The 21647-nt window shown below is 41.7% G+C and overlaps 1 protein-coding gene across 20 annotated transcripts in view; it reads right to left on the reverse strand.

Moving 5' to 3' along the window:
* Positions 1-21647, reverse strand: part of LOC122805019 (titin-like) — a 759244-nt gene that overhangs the window by 556265 nt on the left and 181332 nt on the right. For all 20 annotated transcript variants that reach the window (XM_044075290.1, XM_044075281.1, XM_044075295.1 and 17 more), the window contains 4 exons: positions 16632-16892; positions 10650-10913; positions 10283-10543; positions 9920-10180 (listed from right to left, as the gene is read on the reverse strand). In XM_044075290.1, coding sequence (XP_043931225.1) covers positions 9920-10180; positions 10283-10543; positions 10650-10913; positions 16632-16892 — 1047 coding nt within the window. The remainder of the gene's footprint in view (positions 1-9919; positions 10181-10282; positions 10544-10649; positions 10914-16631; positions 16893-21647) is intronic.

Raw genomic sequence — 21647 nt, forward strand, 5'->3', positions numbered from 1 at the left:
ACACACACACACACACACACACACACACACACACACACACACACACACACACACACACACACACATTATTATTATTATTATTCTATGTTCTACTCTTCTACATATTTTATCCAAAGGAGGCTTACGGAACTGGCTTTTCGTTTTAGGAAGATTACCATAATTCTGAAGAGGTGCAAAGGCCTTCATTGATAAAATCTAAATTCTTCCAGAAGCAGAAAGTTCCTAGCTGGTTTCTGCAGGACTCTCAAAGCCTGTGAATTTCAGAGAGGACAAGAGAGATAAAACAACCCCCAGGGGAGACTAATAAATTGTAGTAGATTACAAAGCCTTATCTTAAGCCACAGCTCAGAAACCCATGGTTTTTGCAACCACTGTGAAGAGCTTTAAACAATAGGGAACCTTTGTAGGAAAGAAAGATGCTGCAGATATGGAAGGTGAGAAAGTATTGTGGAGTTCTGAAAAGAAGAATCTGTAAACCAAATTCCTCCTAATTGCTTTATGGTCTATTAAGATTTTCTTCAGCCACACTCTATTTGTTTTGGCTGGGCAGAAACAGTAAATGCATGAGTCATTTTGGCAATAAATTCAGGCAGGTTCAGAAATTCCAGTGAAGTGCTTGTTGATTCCTCATCAAAGCAAACCCTGTAATCATGGTAATGCCAACAAAATTAGGGGAACAGAGGGGTTGCAAAACATTCCAACAGGATGGTCAAAAGAATACCTATCAACAACCAGTACAACTTTGCTGAGTGTGCTGAAATTTAATTTAATAGCTAATAGAAAACACTGACGTCATTTATTTTATTCATTTAGTATTGCTATTTAAAATCAATTATGTATGTGAACGTTGAAGTCTGAAGAAGCCTGATTGTGAAAGCGCTTACTTTCTGTTCGAATAAAGAAGTTTTATTTTGCGTCATTGAGTTCTATGGCCTGTGACTTTGTTCGTAGTTAAGTGTGGTGGAAGCTGGTAAACTGCTGATACTGTTCCTGTTTATGAGTCAGAGTTTATGTACTAAAAGTTAGGTTACTGTCCACATAAGTCCCCAGATCCTGGACAAATGTGTCAGCTCTTAAGGGTGTATTGTTAATGTGGTAGTTCCCTGGGATAAATGAGTTTTCAAGGGATATAATAATGCACTTTTTGGAATTTAGTTTCAATCCATAAATTTGGTATCATTTATTTATTTGGGACAAACCTTCATGCAGGATGGCTAAGTCACTTAGGGATTCAGTGACTACTCCTAGATTGCAGCCATCTGCAAACTTAGTCAGCCAAAGCCCTTTGGTGTTAGATTTTACATCAGAAAAGTAGAGGACAATCAGGAGAGGTCCCAGCACATAACCCTATATTTTGCAGTTATTTTTGTATTCTTTGCCCTTAAACATATTACAAAAAGACCCATTGTTTTCTCTTTTTTCAACTTTTCTACAAAAGAACTTTATTTCTTTTTTCTCTATAATACTTCTTTTTAGAAAGGTGAGAACCGTGCAGTTTATCATTATCATTACGAGCACATCCACTCATGCATGAATCGTGCCATCCCAAATAGAACCAAGATGCTCTCCTCCAAAAAAATGAAGCCAGTCTGGTGGTCCCCTGCCATAAACAAACTTTACAACAAAAGGAAGAAACTGTTGCAGAAAAGAGGAAAATCCCAGGATGCAAAAAAAGGAAGTTATGTACTCACCATAACGTTCCATCTGAGTCATTATACTTCATTTTTCTGCAACCTGTGGGTATACGGATCTGTATCGGATCCGAGTCGGCAACTTTTTTCCTAGCATCTGCTCCAAGTTCTGAGCTCCTCCCCTTACCCATAATGCCCTACATCTCCTATCTTCCCTCAGATCAAGTTTGCTGCAACTAAAAACATAAGCAACTCAACCCAATAAACCAGTCCTGAAAAGACAGGACAAGGTCTGGGGGACAGAGGGAGGGAATGTTGCAGAAAAATGAAGTATAACTACTCAGATGGAACGTTATGGTGAGTACATAACTTCTTTATCTGAAGTAGTTAACTTCATTTTATCTGCAACCGGTGGGACAGAGTCCCCAGCTACTCCGGCCCTTATAGAAGGTTATTCCTGAGCACCGCAGAGCCAAAGGATGCTCTACCCCTCAAAATCAGATCTAATTTGTAATGGGAAATGAAGGTATGTGAATTGGCCCAGGTCGATGCTGCACAAATATCGTCCAAAGGCACCATAGACCAAAAAGCAGCAGAAGTCACCATGGACCTGGTAGAGTGAGCCTTAACAATACCAGGAGGAGATAAATCTTTTGTTTTGTAGGCATGTGAAATACAAAGAGTGATCCTTCTGGCCAAAGAAACTTTAGAAATAGCTTTTCCCATAAATGCTTTGGAAAAGGAAACAAGCAATTGGTCAGTCTTGCGGAAAGACTTCGTTCTATGAAGATAAAAACGAAGCTCCTATAAACATCTAACAAATGGAGTTTGTATTAACCTTTATTTTGGAAGTTAGGAAAGAAAACAGGCAGATTAATGGACTGGATTATGTTTGCTTCAGATGCCACTTTAGGTAAGAAGGAAGGGTTAGTACGGAGTGAGACCCTATCCTTATAGAAGACCAAATACAGCGGCACGGCAGACCGAGCTTGAAGCTCAGAAACCCTCCTAGCAGATGTAATGGCGACTAGGAAAGCGGTCTTCCAGGACAAAAATTTCAAATCCACCAAAGCTGTAGGTTCGAACGGAGGAGCCACCAATGCCTGTAAAACAAAAGTAAGGTCCCAAGGAGGCACCGAATCCTTGACAGGCGGCCGTAACAGAAAAGTACTTTTAAGAAAAGCCTTACACAGCCTAGAGGAGGCTAAGGCCATGTTGTCTTCACCAATGTGAAAACTGGAAATGGCTGCCAATTGTACTTTCACTGTGGAGGAACTAGCTCCTTGCTGAAAGATACCAGACAGGAAGTCCAACACCGCTGGAACAGGGACTGTAAAGGGATCTATTTTTCTCTGTGACACCCAAATGGAAAAGTGCTTCCATTTACTGCAATAAAGTTTCCTAGTGGAGTCTTTAAGAAAAGCCACCAGAATGGATTTTACCGGGGATGAAAGACCGGGAGTCCTGGCAATTAATGGAACTGGAGCAACCAAGCTGTCGGCTTGAGGCTACCCAGATCAGGCAGACATGTCCCCGACAGATGGGAGATTAGATCCGGGCAGGGATCCAGAACCCACACGGGAGCTACGAGATGAGACCAAAGGAATGGGAACCAAACCTGACGAGGCCAGAATGGGACAATAAGGATCACTTTGCACCATAGTTGGCAAGCTTTCTGAAGAAACTTCGGAATGAGTGGCAATGGTGGATAACCATACAGAAGCCCGGGGGGGGGCATGGACTAGAGCGTCTCTGGGGATTTCCCCTGGTGAGGGAATCTGAGTGAAGAACTCGCTGCACTTCACGTTGGAAGGAGATGCGAAGAAATCGCAGCAAGGCCGACCCCATGCAAGGAAGATCCCCTCCACTACTGACTGTTCCAGAGGCCACTCGTAAGGCATCAGAATGGCCCAACTCAATCTGTCTGCTAAAATGTTGGAGCACCCCAGAATGTGCGTTGCTATCAGAAACCAACCGGTGGAGATCGCCCATTCCCACATTCTCATGACCTCGCTACATAGAGGGTAGGATCTGGTTCCCCCCTGCTTGTTGATATACCAGACAACCGATATTTTGTCTGACTGAATTGCAATCAATCCGAGAGGGAGGACTGTGTGAAAGGCTTCCAACGCTAAAAGCACTGCCCTCATCTCTAGAACATTTATGTGTAACTTGGTCTCTGACTGGGACCACGTGCCTTGGACTGTCCTTCCCGAACATTGTCCCCCCCACCCGAGTTGGGAGCCATCCATGGTCACTGTGGCTTGGACTGGAGATGACATGAAGGGGCATCCTTTTGATATCTCTGGTGAACTTAACCACCAAAGAAGAGATGTCCTGCAGACGTGACTGATCTTGATCAGAAATTCCAAGGGCAGCCAAGACCACTGAACAGCCAGAGTCCATTGAAGAACCCGCATGTGAAGGTGCGCACAAGGGAGAATCGATATGGCAGCAGCCATGGGGCCCAGAGCCCGGAGAACCTTGCTCGCCTTTGAAGACTTGGAGTTCGCTATCTGAGCTATGTGGCACCTGAGGTGTAGGATCCTGTCTGGAGTTAAGAATACCTTCATCTGCAAAGTGTCTAGCCATGCCCCAGTGAAGTCTAGAACTTGTACTGGTTGCAAATGGGATTTGTGAACATTGACTGTAATTCCCAGTAGATCTGCCAACCGAATGAAATAATCTCAGGCCAGACAGAACTGATGCTTGTTGGGTGCAGCGAAATGCCAGTCGTCCAGGTATGGAAACACCTGAATACCCTGAAGCCTCAGGTGAGCCACTACAACTGCCATTACCTTGGTGAACACCCTGGGGACTGTGGTGAGACCAAAGGGTAGGGCTCTGAACTGAAAATGACTGACTCCCAGCCGGAAGCGCAAAAACCTCCTGGAGCTTCTGTGTATTTTGATGTGGTAGTAAGCATCCTGGAGGTCTAACGAGCACATCCAGTCGCACTCTTGGAGGTAAGGTAGAATGGACTGTAGGGTGACCATCCGGAATTTCTGTTTGGCTACCGACAGGTTTAATGTTGACAGATCTAGAATGGGCCTGAGGTCCCCCATCTTTTTTGGCACCAAAGAGAACCTTGAGTAGATGCCTAATCCGGACTGATCGGGGGGGGGCTGTTCGATGGCTCGTTTGAGAAGCAACTTTGAAACCTCTAGAGCTGCGGCCTCCACGTGAGCGGGTGGAACATCTGGGAGGTGTTTTGTAATATTTGGAGGGGCAACAAAAGGGATAGAGTAACCTCTAGATATTATTTGCAAAACCCAGCGGTCTGTCGTAATGGACTCCCATGCCGCTGGGTGTAAGGACAATCGTCCCCCGACTGCCTCCAGAGTAGGACAGTCAGGCAACCCCTCAGAGCTGCTGACCAGGTCTATCAAAAAAGGATTCCCTAGACCCGAAATTCCTGGGACCCCCTCTACCCTTGGGTCAGCGTCGATCCTGTCTCCCTCTTCCTCTAGGGGAATAGTTGTCCTGAGAATCCTGGGAAAATTGAGATTTTCAGAACCACATCTTCTTCTGCCCTATTTGATTCCTAGAGAAGAACTGCTGAGGGTTAGAGAAGTGGACTCCGATGGCAGACAAAGTCTTCCCTTCCTTTTCACTCTGGACAAGTTTGTCATGTACTGTCTTCCAAAAAGGGAAGAGCCGTCGAAGGGAGCATTGATAAACGATGCCTTGAAAGGGCCCTCGAACTGACACAACCTGAGCCAGGCATGATGCCTCATGGCAATGCCTGTCCCAGCCGCCCTAGCTGCTCCTTCCGTGGCATGGGAGAGGAACCGCATTGACGTGTTTGAGACTGATTTCACAGTAGACATTTTTGCCAAGAACAACTGTCTGTCCTGTGGCGATAAAGACTCTGGGGTGACTCAGAGAATTCCGAAGCAAGATCTTGCTGAAGCCGAATCACATGTGCCAAATAATTCAGTACGCAGATAGAAAAGGTCGCTGAGGAGTAGACATGCTTCCCAAACCTATCCACCGACTTAGACTCCTTGTCTGGAGGGCGGACTGAGTAACTCTCCTGAGCTAGTTCCTTCTTTGTGGCCGCTGCAATCAAAATAGCATCAACTGGGGCTCCTTTCGACCAGGGTTGTCTGTCAGTAGGGGGAGATAAAACCTTATCAGGGCATTTGGGGATGGGCTCTATGGTGTCAGGCTCCTTCCATGCCCTCGTGGTGATGAGGTCCGCCAAGGGGTCCTCTGGCGGGGACACCCAGGAAGTAGATGGGCCCGTGCCAAAGGCCTCCAGGAACACTGAGTCATCCCCAGAAGGTTTGGGGGTTGACCAACCTCCCCTCTGGCGGAGGATCTCTATAATTTCTCCGAAGGAGACGTCTTCGGTAGGTGACCTGGGGGAACCTTCTCCTTCATCTAAGTCAGTGTCCGTAGTGAGGGTCTCGGGGGAGTCCAAGTGCCTCCTTTTGCACTTGCGCTTATGGTGACCCACTTCAGTGGGACTTTCAGAAGGGGATCTGTGAGCCGCAGGGGTTTCCTCAGGGAAATTAACGTGGGGATCCTCTGGCATGGGCTGTCCCTGAGACAGGATGAAGGGAGTCGTTGCCAAACCAGGGGGGTCTGGGTGGTATCTGAGGGTATGGGTTGGGGTCTCAATCCCTGGGAGAGAACCCTCTCCACCACTTCAAAGGCCGAGGGAGAAGCCCTCCCCGGATCCGAAGCGGGGACCGGAGCCAAAGCCATTGTAGCCTGAGGTCCGAGGGAACGTATCAGATCAGAAAAGATCGGAGCCGAAGAATCCATTTCCCCAGCTCCGACTCCCTGTCCACGGCTCCGAGAGTCACTCGGATCCGAACAAGTCAGATCCGAGGAACTCAAGGTAACAGCCGGAGTCGAGGTTGGAGGAACCGTTGGCGCCGAGCTACCAGCTCTGAAAAGCCTCGGATCCAAGAGCCCTGAAGCCGAAGCCCGGATTGGGGAAGGAGAGATGGGGCGGAAAAGAGGCATGGAGGTCCACCCTCCAGAGGGAGAGGGGCGTGGCAAGACTCCCATCTGAATTTGGGGCTGAATAAATCTCCACATCATCCTGTCCATATCCATGTCCGATAGGCTCCGATTCGACCTCGAAGAGGCCACCGACTCGGATCTGGCTGGTCTGAGCAGTGGGGAGAAAGGCCTCAGGTCCAAATGTTCCAACGGCTCCGGTGAGAAATGAGGAGACCAGAGCTGTGGAGAAACAGGCTTCATGGTCTTAGATGGGGGGCTGAGAAAGAGCTCCCTGTCTGGTAATGACTAGGACTAGGATATTGTTGATCCTCATGATGAATATATGTGTGTAAATCAAGGTCATTTAATAACAGTATCAAGTACAGAAGGCTGGTCAGAGTGCAGCTTTTACCTGTGTAGTTGTGATCACAGGGACTCTGCATTCTTCCTGTATAGATATGGGCCCTTTAGGGGGTGGGGGGGGGTAAAGTTAGTACTGAACCTATCTGCCAGGATGTTGGTAATATCAGTTGGTTCTGCAATTTTCATGCTGTTGTGCTGTAACTCAGAGCAGATATGGGTGTTGCCATTGAGATTCTTGACATAGCTATAGAATGATTTGTGGTTGTCCCTAGAATCAGTGGCGATTTTCTTTTCATAGCTAGCTTTGGAGGATCTTATAAGGGATCTCAACTTCTTACTGAGGCTGACCAGGGAACTCCTCCACTCATGGGATTTTACTCTCTTTTGCAACAGTTTCTTCCTTCTGTTGTAGAGTTTGTTTATGGCAGGAGACCACCGAATTGGCTCCCTTTTTTTGGAGAATACCATCTTGGTTCTGTCTGGTATAGCACGATCCATGCACTCGTGTAAGTGCTTTATAGAGTGCATCTGCGTAGGATTCAGCAGTCATAACTGTATTGTCCATCTGCATCAGTGCCATGAAGTTCGCCACTTCTGTCTTAAGAAGCATGAAGTTGGCTTTGGAGAAATTTTTTACCATGATTTCCTTAATGGGGGTATGAGCGGGATGTGGATATCTAAGGTGATTAGCTTATGGTCGGATCTGACTTCAGGTGTGGAACACCGGTCACTCATGTTGGTAATGACTAGGTCAAGGATATTGTTGCCCCTGGTGGGGGTGTGGATAAGTTGATCCAGGGCATTGGAATTCCAGAAAACCTTGAGCGAAGGAATTGGTACATGAGTAGTTTCCCCAGTTAGATCTTTGTTAGATCTAGAAAATGCTGAGAAAGTGAAAAGTGAATTTATTTTCACTTTCTCTCTCTTCTGCATTTTTGTTCCCAACTCTAGGGGACACTGTTCAAAAAAAGAATATATTTTTTATATTTGTGTTCTGAGACCTTAAGAGTATCACTGTTTTGAGCTGTGACCTTCCAAGGTTTTAAATGTTTTAGGTAAAACAATATCATGGTGAATAAACAAGGTGTTATTATTCAAAGTAAATGCGTGAGATCTGTTACTTTCTACATTTAAGACAAGGCTGAAAGACAAGGTGTTTTGATTATCTCTTAAACAGAAAAAAACACTGAAGGTGGTGACAATCTTTAGGAGGAATGTGACAGTCTAACAGCACATGGATAGTTTCTCTGGAATCTCATTAAGAACTGGTACACAATCATAAGCTGTAACAGTATCTCTATAAAGATAACAAAAGACAAGTGTGTACTCCGCAGGTTAGTTTCTGTGGGTTTATCTTTAGACTCCGTACACAGTCATAAGCTGTAATAATATTTCTGTAAAGATAATAAATGAAAAGATTGTAAACAGGCAGCCAAAAAAATTAACACACCAGAATGTGGTGTACTTTTATTTTTTTAATAACTGAGCTTTTCATAACAATCATAGCTTAAAACTGCAACCATTCAACCTTACGGATATATGACTGGTGAAAAAGACCAGACTTATATAGACTTTTGGCTTTTCCCAGTTAGGGGTCGCCACAGCGGATTATCAATCCGCTATTGATTGGCAGTGGATTTTTTCCGGTGTCAAGTTGCCAGCCCAGTGTCCAAACTTCACAGAAGGCACACACACACACACTCACACACACACACACACACACACACACACACACACACACACACACACACACACACACACACACACACACACACACACCAGAGAGGACATGCAGACTCTGCACAAAAGGCGCTTCAGTCGAGAATTGAACCGGAGAACCTCTTGCTGTGAGGTAACTGAAATCCATTCACATGCATAGTCTGAATCTCCTGTAGTAGCAATCCTCATGATGAATATATGTGTGTAAATCAAGGTAATTTTATAACAGTATCAAGTACAAAAGGTTGGTCAGAGGGAATACAGGTATAAAAAACACTATTTCTGACTAGACTAAGGACATTAAAACTGATGACAGACTATGCTGTCAAAAAGAAAAAGACAAGAAAGACAGTGTAGTCTGTCTTGTTAATCTGCAGTTAAAACAAATAAAAAGGACTGTAATGCATGATTGTAATAAAAAAATAATTGAATTAAGATTTGATGAGCTGTAGGTTTGGTATTATTGATGAAAAAGTCTGAAAATTGTTCCATGGACTACAAAAAATCTGATGTATAATCAACTTTGTAAACAAGTGTAAAGCATGAGAGAGAAATGGATTTTTTAAGTCAGCAACACATTCAGAAATCTTCGATTAGCTAGATTCTCTGACACAGAAGGATGAAGACCGGACTGTTGTCCAGACAGCCCAAGTTCAACTGATGACTTGAATGTCTGCTGGAGCTAGTGTGAGAGGATGGACATGCTCATCCTGAAGGAAGGGGGCAGTACAGGTCATGAAGTACCACAATCCCTTCGGGGGGAGGGAGTGGCAGGTACAAACATGACGATGGCAAGTACATGAAGCTCAGCAAGTTACATCATCATGGCCTTCATTCCAGACACAAAGAAGAGGCACAGTGACACCTGTAGTCCCTAAACAAGTGGAGGTGTTACAGCCAGAACAGAAACTTTCTCAGTGACCACACATCTGTGCAAAGACACAAAATCCTCTGATGTTGCATGGATGACAGACTTTGTGGTCAGCACTCTCCTCCCATCGGTGACCCTATGGGGTACAATGTACTGAAAGGACTTTTGGGAGCGTGAGGCTCATAGGAGAGAGAGTGAAGTCAGCAGGCACAGAGGGAAAGGATATAGTTACCGGAACGTGCATACCAGACAGTCTAATAAAAAAAGTACCAAGTACAAATTTTACAAATGTGGCCAAGGGGAAAAAGGCAAAAACTTACCTGGAATAAAAGTTTTAAGTGCTAAACTCAAATAATAAAGATAAAATCTGGAAACTTACTATTCACTGTCAGTGTTGCACTGACTCGATCATTTCCACAAACAAATGTGTACTCTGCTGAATCCTCCTTGCTAGTGTTCATGATGACCAACTGGTGTAGTTTGCCTTGAACGACAATCTTAAACTTCTGACTCATTTCTATTTCCACACCATTTTTCAGCCATACAGCTGGTACATTGAAGTGAGAGACTTCACATTCAAAAGTTGCAGTTTTTGTTTCAGGAACTTCAATGTTCTTCATTTTCTTGGTAATATAAATAGCTAATGAAAGACAGGACAGCAAATTACTATATCATGCAAAAAACAAAGGTTTGTGCCTTAAAAAAAAACAAGGTTTTATAAGAGTGAATTGTATGTACTTACATTCCACAAACAGTTTTGCTCTGCACTCTATTTGTCCAACAACAAAAGTGTATTCGCCAGCATCGGTGTGTGAAACATTCTGCAACACCAGCTTGTGGACTTTTCTTTCTGAGATAACTTTATACTTGTCAGAAGACTGAATTTCCTGATCATTGAAAAACCATTTTACAGGTACCCGATCATGAGACACACTAACTTCAAAGGAAACATTTGCATCTTCCAGAGCTGTTATGTCTTTGGGCTTCTTTATTATCTTAATTGCTGGAGGGAAAATAGAAGATAGTTAATTATGGTCCAGTGGTGAAATGAAAAATAGTGCTTAAGAAGGTACACATTTAAAAGTTTAAGTGACTACTATGAAACTTACTTTCAACATGTAACCTGGCATTAGCTCCTAATTTGCCAAGCTTAAAGCTGTAGACAGACTCATCTGGGACATTACAGTCTTTAATCCTTAGGGTGTGCACAAAACCATCTACTTCAATGTCATACTTCTCACTAGGCTCAATTTCAATGCCATTTTTAATCCACTGAACCCCTTTCACATCAGCATGAGTCAGTTCCAATGAGAAAACTGCATCCTGAGTCTCAGTTACAGTGAGATTCTTTAAAGTCTTCTTTATCTTCACAGCTGAAATGATCAAACAAGAGAAATGTCAGTGCAAAGAACTGAACGACACATTTAGCAGTATACTGGTTTTAGAAATAAAAGCATATTCATCTAAATTTAGATATATGCCTTATATATCAAAGAGTAAAAGTCTCAAACTGAAGGGTAGCAGTTTTTTTAGTTATTTCAACACAGTATTAAGAACTGCTGTGAAAAGAATAGCTAGTCTCCCTAAGAAGGCCATTTTGACATAATCAGATACATTTTGATTTCCCCCATGTTTTGTAACATTTGAAAGAGACTCCTAACAGTGATGCATGATAACAATCCTTTAAAGTGGTTTCATGTGTTTTGGTGCATACAGTACTAAACTGAGAGACATTTGGAAGGATTGTTGATCTATGGGGGTAGACTGAACCTTAACATCTTGAGCAGCATGACTTAGATGGACATGAACTTCTGATTACTGTCCTTTTCCAGTACCATCTCAAACATATATTACTTGTTGGAGGTGTCTCCCTTCCCAAACTCTAATAATTACTTCAACACCTAACAGGAATAATCCCACTTAACATTGGCAGCAATGCATTCACCTACCTCCAATGCATATTTTGTACATATACTAATTATTTTTGATGCTTTATAGTAGTACATACTCAAAACAAACCACTCCATCAGCTGTTAACACGAGTTATTCACACCACACATGTATAGAAAACAGCAGTGGTACCAGTATAACAGCTTTATTCCATGGGCCTGTTTTTGAGACAGTCCAGTTTAATTTGCAACATTCTAGCCACTACTGTTTCTAAAATGCAAAATTCTTATCTTTGCCTTCCCTTCAGTTTTCAAAACTGTTTACTAAAAAATAGTATATATACCAATGCAAATGTAAATAATTTGCCTACAAATTCTATTCAATTTGTGTAATGGAAATGAAGTTGCTAAAGACCCGACACAACTGGTTATTATAGCACAGACTGTCACTCATGAACATATGCGCTTTTTTAGCAATCCACTGTAGCTCCTGCAGAGGGGTAAACATACAAGTCACAGAATATATAGAAATGGCAACAATCAGAAAACTGTGCAACTAACTGTCACTCATCTTCTCATGGCAAAAAGAGTATTTCATATAGTTTATTTTTATAAGTAATAGAATTATGTGTCTGTGAAGATTTTGCTCACTCCTGCAGTGTATGTGCAATACCTTCAACCCCACAACACGTAAAACAAAAATAATAATCTCTAAAAATAAAAATAGAAAAAAGTTATTTTCTTTTTGGTTTCTTTTAAAGATTAGGTATTACATGTTAACAAAGCCACATTTATCAGATTTTAAGTAAAACATAGGCTATTTAAATAAAATAACAGCGTCTTTTATCAGACAACCAACTGCATACATGTTGTCTCCACTGACACCCTGTGCCTCCTATAACTCATCAACTTGAAATGGCAAGCTCAGTCCTTGGCATTGAGCTGCTTCACCTATCTCCTGTGCTGCCTCTTGTGCTGTTCTTTGTCTCTGTTCCATTCACTATTTGTATATAGAGAAAGGCTTCATGGGCTCTCTCTCTTGAAGCACACCACATTTCTTGCAGCTGGCTGTTCAGTACCTTTCAATGATCCTTTGACAGATTCTACATTGTCTTGTGTGACACTGTGTTCCCTTATCACCCTAAGCAAAACTTCTACATCCAAATATGTTTTTTTTAAACCACCTGGATAAAATAAAAACTTGAACGTAGGCAGCAAATTTTATTTAAATTCAAATCTCATTTTAAATCTCAATCTCTTTTCTCTGCAGACATTCAATACTGGGAGAAATGTGTAGTTTTTTTTAGTTAAATCTGAAAAATTATTGCCCACAAATAACTCTCGCATTACCTACTTTCAGAAGTTTGCCTACCAGACACACATTAGATAGTATTGTTTCATTCTATGGTAGAAGTGAAACTTTATAAAAATAGGCCTAGATTATTTCTCCGAGTTGTAGATTCTCAGGTACATACATGCATCATTTACAGTAATATTTCCTGTGATGGAATACCAGTCCATTTGTGAAGAAGATCCTGCACGTAAGCTAGGCAGCTTTCATCTTGCAGCTTGTCTGGGATACCTGTAAACCTTAGATTACACCTTCTGTTTTTTTTTCTCAGTTCTACTACTTTCTCTTGCAGTTTTTATTGCCTCACTGCTATTTCTGCATATTATATTTTTGTGCCATTCTTATCTCTCACCAACACATCAATAAAGTTGGAATGCCTAGCAAGCACTGTTTACATTTCTTCAATTTATGTTGTAACACAGAGTTGTGGTTTTCATCCTATTACAAGTCAAAATGCTATAAAACTGTAAAGACATAATGCAGATAACATTGATGTAAACACAGTATTGTAAATAGTGCAAACACAGCTCTTCCATTAAGACAGAGAGCTAGTTATGTAGCTACATAGGCTTACCACAGGAATTGTTGTTAATGAGTAATAGGTCAACCTAGACGGCCACCTAGGGCACCTCTCGATCAGGGGGGGGGGGGGGGTTTCCAGTAAACTAGATGGTGTAAATAGACCAGGATGGGGGCACTAGGTGGTGTGCGGGGGGGCACTGTGCAGCCCTTTTGCCTAGGGCACCACCTGACCTAAGCCCGACCCTGTGAGCAACTGTTCCATTAAAATGGTCTACAAAAGGTGTGATATGGTTGAGATAATCAGTCCAAAATAATCTGAAGAAGGATAGCCATCTTCTTCTAAGAATCCAGAAAGAAGGAAGCTTTTTGCAAGCCACTTGGGACTCTGTTAAAAATGGTATGAGAATGTGTGTGTGTGTGTGTGTGTGTGTGTGTGTGTGTGTGTGTGTGTGTGTGTGTGTGTGTGTGTGTGTGTTTGTGTGTGCACATTTCTGTTGTGGGAACAACAGTAAAGGTCCTCTAAAAAGCATCTATTTCTTCACTTGTATGCACAAGATAAGTTTCTACTAATGTTTTCTTTCTGTTTAATAAACAATTTTATAGATTGATGGTGTCTGTTACATTATTTTATATCACAGTTTATTGCTGGATTTAATACAGTCTTCTAAAGACTCACTTGTTTTTATTACTTACTTTCTTTAGTAAAAATTTTATCCAACTTCTAATCCTACAAACCAGCTTTCACTGTTGCAGCACAATTTATCAATAGCTGATTTTTACTGGTGCATGCCACAAAGTTCTTTTACAGACTAACTCTCCCTTTCTCTCTGTCGCACTTTTTTATTTTATTTTATTTTTTTCTTAGCTTTTCTACATGATAGCATGCAGCTGTTCTGACTCTTTCTCCAAAGACACTTTTCTTTTCTTTCAAAGTAAAACCTATCACTTTTATCTAGTCTAATGGTCTAAGACGGAGGAGCTAAGAAAAAGACTTGGTAGCTCTAGGCACCACAATGGATGCCCCTCCATGGGGTGGGGTAGTGGCTTTGGGGGGGCTTGTATTGTTAATCAATCATCAGCAATCAACCAGTTAGTCACTCATGGGAAAAGCATTAGAACTAAAAAATGCAAGACTAAACTAAGTGCTGCTTGTCTTGATGCATGAGAAACTAATGTCCCTGTATCACATTTATAACTTTCAACTGACAGAATTTTACTGTTACCATATTCTATGTTTTCCACTGTCACATGCACAGATATTGCAATGGTCTTATTCAACTGTGGATACATAAAATATATGAGGGATTATAGGTTCATAGCATGATACTAGGCTATTGGCCTGAAGGCCCTTATAAGCCTAGCCAAGAATTTCACCCATGTTTGCTCAAAGTCAGCACCTGTTTCCCCTGTCCAACAGGGACACAGGTGGGATCCCAGTAGTATATTTTCTGTTTCCCATACAGTCTTCCAGGTTCCTCTTAAAGAGGGCTAGAGAGGTACTCTACTTGACATGGAGAGGGAGTCTATTCCACAGACGGGGGAGTCTTTGGAACACAAATCTATCCTGCCAACACGTTATATTAATGTCACAGACCAGGTTAAGGTTGCGTGTGGGTTGCGCAAGTGGAATTTGTCTTACGGATATGCAGCAACTCCATTAAGGCTGGGTCTGAAATGGCCTTGTATGCCAGATACAAGTCACCTCTGAGCAGTCTGTATGAGACTGAGTAGAGGGACAGGGCTTTTAGCCTATCTGTATAGGACAGGTGTTTGAGACCCTGGATTTTCCTGGTCAGGAACCGGTGTGGTCTCTCCAACTGCTGTATGTGCTTGGCAATGTACATGCCGAAGGGGACATTGTACTCAATAATTGGTCTGATAAGGGAGAAGTACAGGGATGATATAATCTGCTTGTTCCTGGATGAAATACCCTTATTTATGCGGTGGGCCATGTAGAAAGCCTTCTGTACAATGGAGGCAATGTGGTGGTCAAAAGTCGGGTTGCTATCAACCTGTGTGCCTAAGTCCCTCATGACTGATTGCATGCTTAGTACACTGTTATTAATGTGATAATTAGTGGGGTGACATTTTCCCCAAAGGAAAACAGTACTGCCTCATTTATTCGGTTTGTTAATGTATTAATTCACTAAGTTGTTCTGTCTCTTGTTCACAACAGCATGTGTTCAGCCATCTCTTCCCCTCCTCCCCTTGTTTCAGCACTAGTGGACCTGGAAATCTGTCTTAGGCTTAACAAAGAAGCAGCAATGCAAATACTAACAAGTAAATACTGAAATAAGGAAAAGCAGTTATCGAGGCCAGCTTGGCATTGCTGCCACAGTGCTACTAACTAGGTGACCCTGCTGGCAAAACACACTAGCACCTAAAACATAGAAATGCACTGTTCATAATCATGCTGTCACATGTCACACCTGTAGGACAGGACTGTCTGACTTGTAATATAATAGTGTAATTCTACAACATAACAGATGAGCACCAGGCATTCCTTCTAAACAAAAGTGGTTCAAGTGAAAGTATACAGTAGAAGGAAAAGAAGAAAAATAAATGTAGCTACCAACCTTGAATATTTTTATAACTTGCCATTACAGAAGTGCTCCTTCTCCCTCCCCCTTTATCTCTCCAATCCATTTACAAAGACATATCTTCTCAAGCTGATTATCAATATATTAAAGTGTTTAAAATCTTTTACATTTTTAAATCACTTTACTATGATGTGTAACTGTTCAGAGTATATAGGAGTCAGAGAAATTAAGTCAACATCCACAACATCTACAAACATGGCAAGGATGCCTGCAAGAGGCTGTAGCATTAATTTCATTAAAATATATGCAAATGGATTATTATTATTTTAAATAAAACATAATGGCTGCTTACCTTCCTTTTAAATAAACTATAAATTCCTACAGGCAGGGTGTTTACATAGGAGCTGTTTCATAAATAAAATACTGGAAAATGTATCAGAGAGAGCTAACACAGGATAGGAAATGAAGATTATTAGTCTTCTTGCCTCATTATGCATGCTGCTTCATATCAGACAAACATACATCACCGACTATTTATTTTCTCATATACAGATAATTATCCCAGCCCAAATGCACAGAGGTTAAGTTGCAAAATTACCAACTTATAGGCCTGGGTTCTAAACCTGATTGGGGCACAATTGGGCAGCAGTGGTTCTGCATGGAAGAAAGGCCTGGCAATTTACTTTTGTAATATACCATGAGAACCCTATGGGGCCTACCCATAGAGTCACTATGAGTCGATTTCAACTCTAAGGCATCTAACTAACTATACAGATAATTATTATTTACCTTCAACTTTCAGCTTAGCCGATGTTTTTGAAGTTGCAACTTGGAAGGTGTATTCACCAGCATCAGCTGTTCTGGTGGTCTCGATAATTAATCGCCTTTTCACACCATCAGACTCAGTTCTGAAGACATCGGTAATGTGTAGTGGTTTTCCTTCCTTCAACCATGTACCTTCAGAATCAGGATTAGCCACTTCACATTCAAACACTGTTGTCTGGGATTCAGCCACTGTCTGATCCTCCAGAGGTTTGCTTATGGCACCACCTAAATGAGAAACACATACAAAATGCATCAGTCAGCCTTCCCACACAACTATTACTGTCTTTAGTAAAATATTTTAACTACAGCCAGGTGATGACCCTCTCTGCCTTTTGACTGTCATATTCCTGCCTCTGCATACAATCTCCAGCCTGTAATCTGCCTATGTGTTTTAGTATTTACTGATCCTATGGATGTGAACAAATTCTAAACAGAGTATCTTGAGAACACCTACTCTCGAGCTACTCCTTTTAGAATTTGTTCTGTTCATCCTTCTTGGGCCTCTTGGCTCCCCAAGATGGTTTAGCTTAGATCAGGCTGCTTCCACCACTAGGGACCTTTAATTTTCTTTATTTTTTTATCACATGGATGTGAATTATCTTCTAGCATGAACTGTAACACTATTAGTATATGGTTCTCAATCCTCTACTCATGTCTAAGCTCGAGTCCTTATACTTGCAGACAAAATTATGAGTGAAGTACACAGGCAGGCAATGGTGAAATAAGGCAGGACATTAAAAAAAAAAATAACTTTTCTCCAATTTTTATTGCATATAAGATAACTATACCCAGGAAAGCACACAGAACTAATAAGTCTTGTTCAATCTGCAAACATCTAGTATAGAGAGGCTGCATACCTTAATTTAGGGAATATGGCAAACTTACCAGCTAGGGTTCAGATTCAAATCCTGCTGGCTCTAAATCACAAAACCATCATTATGGACTAAGAAATCACATTAACAGGAACTATGCACATTCATTACATTTGTCTGGCCTTGTAGTGCTCATCTTCACCAAAGTCATCGTCCCAAAACACAGATGACAGACCTCTTTTAAATTTAGCCTTACCATGAAGGCTAGAGGGAGAGATTACAGGAAGATTTAGAATGGAAAAGTCCAGTGCAGGCCTCTAGGAGCCATCCTTTTTTTTGAACCAGAAAAATACTTGAATAAAAGCCTTTCAAACTATAATATAGATGCAAAAAAAAGATACAAGTTTACATACTCATTTGGTTTACAAAAAACAAAATATCTTCTAGACTTATTTATGTCTGATATTGAACATTCTGCACTACATTTAATGCTAAATAGTGGTGCAGAGTGATACAGGCCTGACTAAGACCCAAATAACCTAAGATTAGCTAGCAAGCCATGCACAGTAGAGCTGAAGATGGAGAGTGGGAGAGAGTGGCAAGTGCCAGTTCTGTCATCTGCAGGGAAAACGGTCCAGTTCTCTTCAATTCCAACACCCACCTGAGACATGGGTGCCTGGAATTCAGTGTATGGATCATGGAGGTCTGTTTGGTTCTGCCAAGCTGATCCTGCTTGACTGACTTCATGAAGCATGTAAAGGAACTGCATACTCATAAGAGAAGAGATAGCAAGGCCTTCACATCTGCAAGCCCACATTAGAAACTGGGGTGAGACTAGGGCCAGAAAGTGTTAAATCCTTCATAAGTGACTAAATGTCAGTCACTCCATTATGGCTTTTGCTCAAGTAATAGAGAACAAATGGGTACATTCATGGTGAGGCTTCATGGTCATCAAGCAAGAGGTTAGAAAAAAGTTCTAAAAAAACAAAAGCAGAAGTTATAGATCCTGATATTTATTTCTCACATTTCAATGACTTTGGTAAATCATACAATTTGAAAATCTTTTTTTCAATTTAGATCCAAGAGTCAAATTGTAGATGAATAGTAAGCATAAAGTACAGTTTAAGACAGAGAGGCATCCATATGTTTGCTACAAATAAATCAATGAAAATAAATTAGATCTCGTGAAACACCAATTTAATTCAATTACTGTAATCATTGCTGGGCGAGATACTACAGGAACTGTAACAATAATAGTAAAAGGATATGAGAGCTGTGCTGCAATTGTGAAAGAGCCTGACAAAATATCCAGCTTTCGGCAGACAGTTACCTAAAACAAACAAAATGAGGGGAGAGGTTACTGGCAACGTGATGCTAATGATTGGAGATATTGTTCTGGCTGTTTAGTGATGTGAAATGGTTGACAGAATACAGCATGATAGGAAAGTGAATCACTGGCTAGACATGCTTATATAAGTAAAGGAGCATGTGGTGACAGCAATGATTAGATAACAGTACGAGTAACATGGGAGTAAGTTAGCAAATGCAGAGAAGTTAGGCAGCTGTTAATGGAAAGGGTGAAGTGTAATAAGATACGGGGCAGGGATCATCACAAAGAAATCACATATCATAGAAGAAATGCTCAACTTTAAAAGGTAGGGTAATTAGGTAATTATAGGAGGTGGTGGAAAGGGTGAGCAGTAAAATGCTGAACAACGAAGAAGAAAGAAGAAGAAGAAACATTTGTAGACAATATAAAAATCGACTGCCAATCAGTAGTGGACCGGAGTTCCGCTGTGGCGACCCCTAACCGGGAAAAGCCGAAAGAAAAACAACAACATGAGTGAAAGCACTTAGAAAAAGGAGATTTAGTGACTGGATCAGATCATTCCAATGGACATGACTGATTAAGGTTTTGCTTGAGATGATGCCTGAAAGAGCTGAGAGTGGTGTAGCTTTGTATGTATTCTACTAGGGTCTTCCAGAACAAAGGAACTAAATGTATCAAAGAAAGAAAGTTTGAGTATGCATACTTCACACATGGTACAAGCAGTATAGCAGAGGTCTCTAGGTGAAATGTAATCACCCATTGATCTCCAAGGTTAGCAATGTTTTTGAAGTGGGTGGTGGCAGGGAAAAATGCACTAGTTTAGAGATTATCCAGAACTGGAAAGAATGCAGTCTAAGGTCTAGGCTGAAAAAGTTAGAATTCATGTCTGCACAGAATACAACAGGCTTGTCAACTGTGATAAGACTGTTACACTATGTAATAGGAAATTTAAAAAGAGAGATCTAGTAGTGATTAATTGAGATTCCACGATCAAGAACTTTTTGAAGCTTAAAAAAACATAAAAAAGAAGTTCTTGAGGCTAAAAGGGAGCCCAGCTTTTCTCTGGGTTTTAGCCATAAAACTAACAGCATGTTGAGACTAGTTAAGCCTCTGATCTAAACAAACGCCTAATTACTTACATATGGAAGCCAGGCAGATTGGCTCACCTCCTGAAAGTCAACTAGACAAGGAGATCAAACTGGTTTGTAAGAATTTTTTCGTCATTGACAAGAACTGCTTTAGCCTGCATACATTTAACATTAGAATGTTTTTGAAAAACAGTATGCCAGACTACCTTGGTGATCATATGCCACAGAAAGTACAGCTGAGTATGTTAACTTACCATGACAGTAGATGTTGTAATAGATAACCAATGCAGGAATGTAAGTTAAATGGGTGCTAACTACCCCCCCACACCCCCCTCTACCCCACCACCCCACACCTCCACGCTCAGCCAGCTTACAAAGCCTGAGGATGCCTTCCACATGCACCAATCATCAGGAGCTCAAGATGAGCTCCAGATAAAGATAGCTGGAGTATAAAAATCTTCAGATTATTTTTTTGTCTAGGTGGGAAGCAAGAGCCCTGTAAAACAATACTAGGAAACAAACTGTAAACTATGAACAAAATGGTGAAACATCTGCACCCTGACAACATAAAAGAAAAAAGCAAGCAAAGAAGGGGGCTTAAGGGAGAGGAGTGGAGGGTAGTGCAATAGTCCCCTATTAGAACAGCCAGGCTCAAAAGACAAACCCACCACCATAAATAGCACAAGTAACCAAAAACTGAGGGTAATGCTACTCAATGCCAGAAGTCTGAACCTCAAAATGCACGCACTTGAGGCACTCCTCAGTATGGAGAACACTGACATCTGTGCAGTAACAGAAACCTGGTTTAAGGCTCCTGAGAGCATCCCAGCACTACTAGACTATAACTCATACCTTACATTTCGGCCACAGAACCAGGACCGAAACACAAAAGGTGGGAGTGTATCCATATTCATCAAGGATACCCACACCTCCAGGTTAGTGGTGCAGCACAATGCATCAGAGAACATCCATGTGTAACTAACAATGGGCAAAACTGCAATCCAAATTGTAGCTTGCTACAGATCACCCACCATGATCCAAGACCCCCATTCCGCATTTCTGGAGACACTGGGAAATATGAAGGTCCTACCAAACACCCTAATACTGGGTGATTTCAATTACCCAAACATAAACTGGGAGAACTACTCAAGTACTAACTCCCTTGCCCAACGCTTCCTTGAATTTATAAACTCGAATGCCCTAGATCAACTAGTCAACACCCCCACCAGAGGGAACAACATATTGGACCTGGTCATCACCAACATGGGCGACCGGTGTTCCACACCGGAGGTCACCCCCTCACTGGTTAGATCAGACCATAGACTAATCACTCTGTATATCCATATTCCGCTCCCACCCTCAATCAAGGGAACCACCGTGAAAAACTTTTCAAAAGCAAACTTCATGTTACTTAAGACCGAGATGGAAAGGTTCACAGCCCCCATGCTAAAGGGCAATGCTGTCCAAGCTGCTGAAACCTTTACAAAGGCACTCTATGAGCATCTGCAGGAATGCATGGATCGTGCTATCCCAAGTAAAACCAAGAATCACTCCTCCAAGAAAAGGAAACCAGTCCGGTGGACCCCTGCCATAAACAAGCTATACAACAGAAGGTGGAAACTAGTACAGAAAAGAGTAAAATCCCAAGAAGGAAAGACATCCCTGATCGGTATCAGCAAGAAACTACGATCCCTCATTAAATCATCCAAGGCTAGTTTAGACAGAAAAATTGCCAATGACTCCAAAGATA

The sequence above is a fragment of the Protopterus annectens genome, chromosome 6.part0 (genome assembly GCF_019279795.1).
Source record: "Protopterus annectens isolate FY-2018-M chromosome 6.part0, PAN1.0, whole genome shotgun sequence".
Taxonomy (NCBI): Eukaryota; Metazoa; Chordata; order Ceratodontiformes; family Protopteridae; genus Protopterus; species Protopterus annectens.